At 49.6% G+C, this 5,892-nt stretch overlaps 1 protein-coding gene across 1 annotated transcript; it reads left to right on the top strand.

Annotated features, from left to right (window-relative positions):
• Nucleotides 1–2,382: 2,382 nt before the first annotated feature.
• RGS4 (regulator of G protein signaling 4) lies at nucleotides 2,383–5,631 on the top strand. Its single transcript, XM_048859683.2, has 4 exons — nucleotides 2,383–2,480; nucleotides 3,396–3,457; nucleotides 4,621–4,791; nucleotides 5,369–5,631. Exons 1-4 carry the CDS (start codon nucleotides 2,386–2,388, stop codon nucleotides 5,629–5,631), a joined length of 591 nt encoding a protein of 196 aa, XP_048715640.2. The 5' UTR covers nucleotides 2,383–2,385.
• Nucleotides 5,632–5,892: the final 261 nt, after the last annotated feature.

The raw sequence follows: 5,892 nt of genomic DNA, 5'->3' as shown, positions 1-5,892 counted from the left end.
TTAGATCTTTTGACCCCGAGAGCCCTCTGAAGGCTGATGCCCCACTGCCACTGGCCCCTGTGTCCCTCCCAGACCCTGTGCCCCTTGTCCTCAGGTGATGCCCCCTGGCAGTACACCCACTCTCTAGGTCTCCCCACCCAGGGGAACCCCCACCCACTATCCCCACCTCGCCTCAGTGGCTACTGCCAGTCACCATCTAGCCACCTTTCACTGGGGCCAACTGCAGTCTGTATAAGCCAATCATCAGAGGCAAAGGGAGTCTGGACCAGCTGCCTCTGCCTACCCTGGGCTGCACCCTTGCACCTTTCTGGCCTTTGACAAAGCTGCAGCCTGGTGCTTTTCCAGGCAGGAGCTCCCCAGCTCCCTTGCCCTATTCTCCTGCCCTGCTCCCCTCAGGTACTTTGTTCAGCTTCCCAGCACACAGGCCCTTCTCCCTCTGGAGACAAAGAGAGGCTGTCTGCTCCTGGCCCACTGCCCTCTTATAAGGGCCAGCTGGGGCCTGATTGGGGTGTGACCAGAGCTGAGGCTGCTTCTCCATTCAGCTTTCCCCACTCCCTCCCCCAAGGCTGCTTTTAACCCCTCCGGGCAGGAGCGGGGTGACCACCCCACTACAGGTTTATAAAGTGCAAGGTGACTAAGTGCACTCAGCCTTGGATGGACAGGAAACTGGCTTTATTTATTCTGACAGATTTCAGAGTAGCAGTCTGTATCCACAAAAAGAAAAGGAGTACTTGTGGCACCTTAGAGACTAACAAATTTATTTGAGCATAAGCTTTCATGAGCTACAGCTCGCTTCATCGGATGCATTCCGTGGAAAATACAGGGGGAGATTTATATACACAGAGAACATGAAATAATGGGCGTTACCATACACACTGTAATGAGAGTGATCAGGTAAGGTGAGCTGTTACCAGCAGGAGAGCAGGGGTGGGGGGGACCCTTTTGTAATGATAATCAAGGTGGGCCATTTCCAGCAGTTGACAAGAACGTCTGAGGAACATCAAGGGGGGGGGGGGGGGCGGAATAAAGATGGGGAAATAGTTTTACTTTGTGTAATGACAGATCCACTCCCAGTCTTTATTCAAGCCTAAGTTAATTGTATCCACTTTGCAAATTAATTCCAGTTCAGCAGTCTCTCATCGGAGAACATTTCAATCTCTTTGGTCACTCGATTACAGACTTAAAAGGGGCAATTCTTCAACAAAAAAACTTCAAAACCAGACTCCTTGATTAACACTACAAAAGGTTCCCCCCTTCTCCCCCCACTCTCCTGCTGGTAATAGCTCACCTAACCTGATCACTCTGGTTACAGTGTGTATGGTAACACACATTGTTTCATGTTTTCTATGTATATAAATCTCTCCACTATATTTTCCACTGCATACATCCAATGAAGTGAGCTATAGCTCATGAAAGCTTATGCTCAAATAAATTTGTTAGTCTCTAAGGTGCCACAAGTACTCTTTTTCTATTTATTCTACTGCACACATCAACCTCAGTAATAAAAGCCCAAATCTGGAGTGATGTTGAGGTGCTGAAGCCCAGAGATTCTGCAATCAGCTAATTCTTCTGATGGGGCTCCAATCAGGATGGAACTCAGCTTGCTCTGCTATCAATGAATTGGCTCAGCAAAGTGGAAGGGCAGCCTTGCTGTTAGGATGCAGAAGTTCTGAGTTCATTTCCTGGCCTTTCACAGATTCCCTTTGTGACACTTTAGAAGCTCCGTGCCTCCATTTCACAGGGTGTTGTGAGGATCAGCTCATTAGCATATCCAGAGTGCTCATCTGGTAGGATTCTGGGAAGCCAAGTAAGTAAAGTAACAGTGTCAGACCTGCTTTGTCAATAAACAGGTAGATTGGCCTTGAATATGCACAGAGCTGATGAAAGGGCCTTTGTTACATAATTGTAATCCTTTTCTGAGTATAACTACATTTTATATTTCACATGAAATAATAGCAAATAAAACCTCTTCTATTGCAGTGATCTCCTAACAGGCAGCTAATCAGGCAACTCATTATAAGCTCCAATGATCATATTTGTTATACTGTTGAAAGTCTAGTTCACTGAATGTAAGATCCCACTTGCTTCAATTCCTATGTTAATGCTATTTGTCCAAAAGAGAAGAAGTGCACACTGAGAAGTGATGCATCAGAGTTGAACATGCAGAGCTGAAATGGGCCCGTAACACTCAGGAGTTCTAAGCTCATAGACTTTAAGATCAGAAGGGGACCATCATGATCAAATAGTCTGACCGCCTGCACATTACAGGCCACAGAACCTTGCCCATAAGCTGTTTGATTTTGCATGAAGACCCTGCCTTTTGGCTCTTAATAATAATAGCCTATATCAATGGTTTCTTGGTTTGTTTCTTCCAGTGCAAAAGATATGAAGCATCATCTGGATTTCTTACTGCAGAAGCCTGATTCATGCAAGCACAGCTCTTCCCACAGCAAGAAGGAGAAAATGGCTCCAGCCCAGAGGTAAGAGAAAAGCCAGCGGCAGGAATGGCAGGGCCTGATGCTGAAGGGAGCATTTGCTCCTTCGTTACAGTAGTTCACTAGCATTCCTGGTGGTGCCACAGCAGGACAGTAGCAGGCAGTACACAGGGCTGGATGGTTATGGTACGTCCCAGAACTGAAGGAGGCAGCACAAAGGGCTAGATGGAGATGGTACATCCTAGGTAGGGTTGCCAACCTTCCAGGATTGGCCAGGAGTCTCCAGAAATTAAAGATTAATCTTTAATTAAAGATTATGTCATGTGATTACATCTCCAGGAATACATCCAACTAAAATTGGCAACCCTAGTCCCAGGATGCAGCAGGCAACACACAGGGCTAGGTGGATATGATACATCTCAGGACAGAGGGGGGCAGTACATATGTCCTGATACAGAGCAGGCAGCATGTAGGGCTAGGAGGTTATGGTACATCCCAGGACAAAGGATGCAGCATGCAGGACTCTTGGACCATTGGCCTATTGTGGTGTGTCAATTCTACGTTCTTTGTGCCTTTAGCCAAATTAACAGTACCCCCTACAGTCTCAGGAAATCACCCATTTGGATTCACTGACTTGAACCTAAAGGCCAATCTCTACTCAGTGCTCCTGAGAGAGGCAAACAACCCCAAACTCTACTCAAGTCCATACGGACCATCCCTGGGGAAATTTCCCTAGCCCCTTCTGGTGGTGTGTGCTGTGTTGTGCATGTGAACTAGACTCTCCATAGATCTCTACCTGAACTCAGAAGATCAGTGATTGCCACAGGAGGGGTGTTCATCCCAGTGATGTGGAATGGGTCAGTGCATTTAGGGATAGAAGTCCTGGTGGTGATGTACTGGAGGGCTAAGCAAAAGTCCTAGTCAACTCCACACTCCATCTATCCCTTTGTCCCCTCCTAGAGTTAGCCACAAGAAAGTCCAGAAATGGGCTGACTGTTTGGAGAACCTGTTACATCATAACAGTAAGTAGATGGGGCCACTGTGCTGGAGGGATCTGGGGAGAGAACATATTCTGTACTGTTGACTATTTGGTATGATGAGTGATCCTAGGCTGGTGCCACATGGTACAACTCCAGGCTAGGGAAGGTCACAGGCACAGAGGGCAGTGGAGCTGGAGTGGAGACAGGTTCCACTGCATGTAGACTTGGCAGAAGGCAGACTCAAGACCTGTTGGTGGCTATGAGAACAGACCATGGCATTCGCACTGAACTATCCCTTATTGGTAAAGCAGCACATGCTCTAAGGAAGTTGGGAACACATGAAATCTCATCCTCAGGCTGTGTGGGGAACTCAAGGGACCCACAATTTCCCAAACATGGAGGGAGTGGCTCTGCCTTGGTCCCAGACTGTGGTCAGTGTCAGCTCTGCTGCTGACCCCAGCACGTCTCACATTTCTGTCCTATTCACCCTGAAAGAAGGCAAATGTTGGGCCATAGTCGTCCCTGATGCAATTCCATTGAAGTTAGCTGCGTTAAACCAGAGTGAATTTGGCCAATCTTGTTTCCTGGCCTCACAAGCTTGTCCCAGCGCTCAGCTCTGGTTGTTTTCCTGGGGCCAGTTCCACAGAATTCGCCCCTGTTGGCCTATTGTGGGCATGCAGCCAGGACACGTGCAGCTCCAGGCCTTCCTGAAGTTTGTTCTCAGGGTAAAGCTTGTCATGGGTGACACGAAGGTCAGGCAGTGATGGACATATCTCCAGCTGCTCAAGTACAAGCCCCTCTCACCCTGCGCTGTAGCCCCTGGGCTCTGTGCCACCAAGCCAGAGAGGTTCCCAGGCCTGGAATCACACACTGTGCATTAATGGCCTGCCTGGGATCGGCTGGGACAGGGTCTATCTGTGTGCTCCTGCTGGCTGCCCCAGGAAAGGTCACTGCTTGGGAGTTGGTGCCTGAGGGGCCATGCTATTTGCCTGCCCCTTGAGGCCTCACTGTGCCAGCCATTTACCAGCTCTGGAAATCCCAAGAGGAAGACCAAGCCAAACACGCAGCCTCTGCAGTGAGGAGTTGCTGCCTGCGGATTTCTGGGCAGCAGCCCATTGGCTACTTGGGATCACCCTAACACAGCTAAGAGAAGCTAGCAGCCAAGGGGACTCACCTGCTTCCTATTGCTTTCACCCCATCTGCAGGTGGGCTGGCTGCTTTCCGGGCTTTCCTCAAGTCTGAGTACAGTGAGGAGAATATTGAGTTCTGGGTGAGCTGCGAGGAGTACAAGAAAACCAAATTGCCAGCCAAGCTTAGCCCCAAGGCCAGGATGATTTACGATGAGTTCATCTCTTTGCAGGCTACTAGAGAAGTAGGTGGAGCACCCGCTAGAGAGCCCTCAGCCTCAGGGCTAAGCAGAGTGGGCAGCTGGCCCTACAACAGCACTTCTCCTGAGAATTTGGCCCTGGCTCTTCAGAGAGGTGGGGGAGGGGCTTTGCTGTGTGGACAAAATGCCAGTCAAAAGTGCAGCTGAACTATGGCACTTTCACTGCTTTAAATGAGCTCTTCTCAGAGGGGCTCAGTCCCCACCTTATGCACTCCAAATGTCAAAACAAGGAGAAGAGGACCAGACAAACGGAGGTTCCCCATGTGCATTCCATGCACCTGAAAGAATCTATCCCGGGGACATGCCACCCTGCCCCTCAGTGTCCCAAAGAAGGGAAAATACCCTTCCCGACCCCAGACTTGGGGATCCACTCATGCAAATAATCCCATTTGTAGCCGGAGATCCCACTGCGGTCCAAGCAGCCCCCCTTTACTTCCACTGAGTTCTGACTGGGTGGATTCTGCAGTGAGAGCCAACCCTTTCTAGGTGCATTTAACAGACTAGCTGGGAAAATATCTGGAGCAAACCCTGGCTCTCCATTCCTTGCCTGGCTGCATCCAGACCAGCCTGTGCTAATCTCTCCCTCCCTTCCTGCACATGGGAAGTGACCAGCCACAATGTTCTCAAACCCACCCTGTTGTGCTTCAATGAGGCTCAGAGAAAAATCTTCATCCTCATGGAGAAGGATTCTTACTGCCACTTCCTCAAATCTCACTTCTACCTCGACTTGGTCAGCCCATCTACAACTACTTGTGCGACTGAGAGCCACAAAAGAGCTACGTCTCCCACCTTAGCCTGCTCCTCCTCTCTGGTCCCTCAGTGTGCTTAGCTCTGAGTGGGGAGCTGGCAGGTCTTCTGGGACTCTGGGGATGCATGCCAGCAAAGCACTCCTTGGCATGAAACATTGTTGCCAAGAGCTGTCTGCGGTCCTCACCTGTACCCACTGTCTAATTCAGCACCGGTAATTCCAGCCACCACTAGTTTGAGCATCTACTCAGCCACCATCAGCGCATGAGCCCCTGGAGACAGGTTTCCTGACACTCAAAGTCAATGGCAACGTTAAGGGTTAAAGCATCAAGTGTGCATTGTG

Source organism: Caretta caretta, chromosome 8 (assembly GCF_965140235.1).
Source record: "Caretta caretta isolate rCarCar2 chromosome 8, rCarCar1.hap1, whole genome shotgun sequence".
NCBI classification, from domain to species: Eukaryota; Metazoa; Chordata; order Testudines; family Cheloniidae; genus Caretta; species Caretta caretta.
This window is presented reverse-complemented; position numbering and strand designations above follow the sequence as displayed.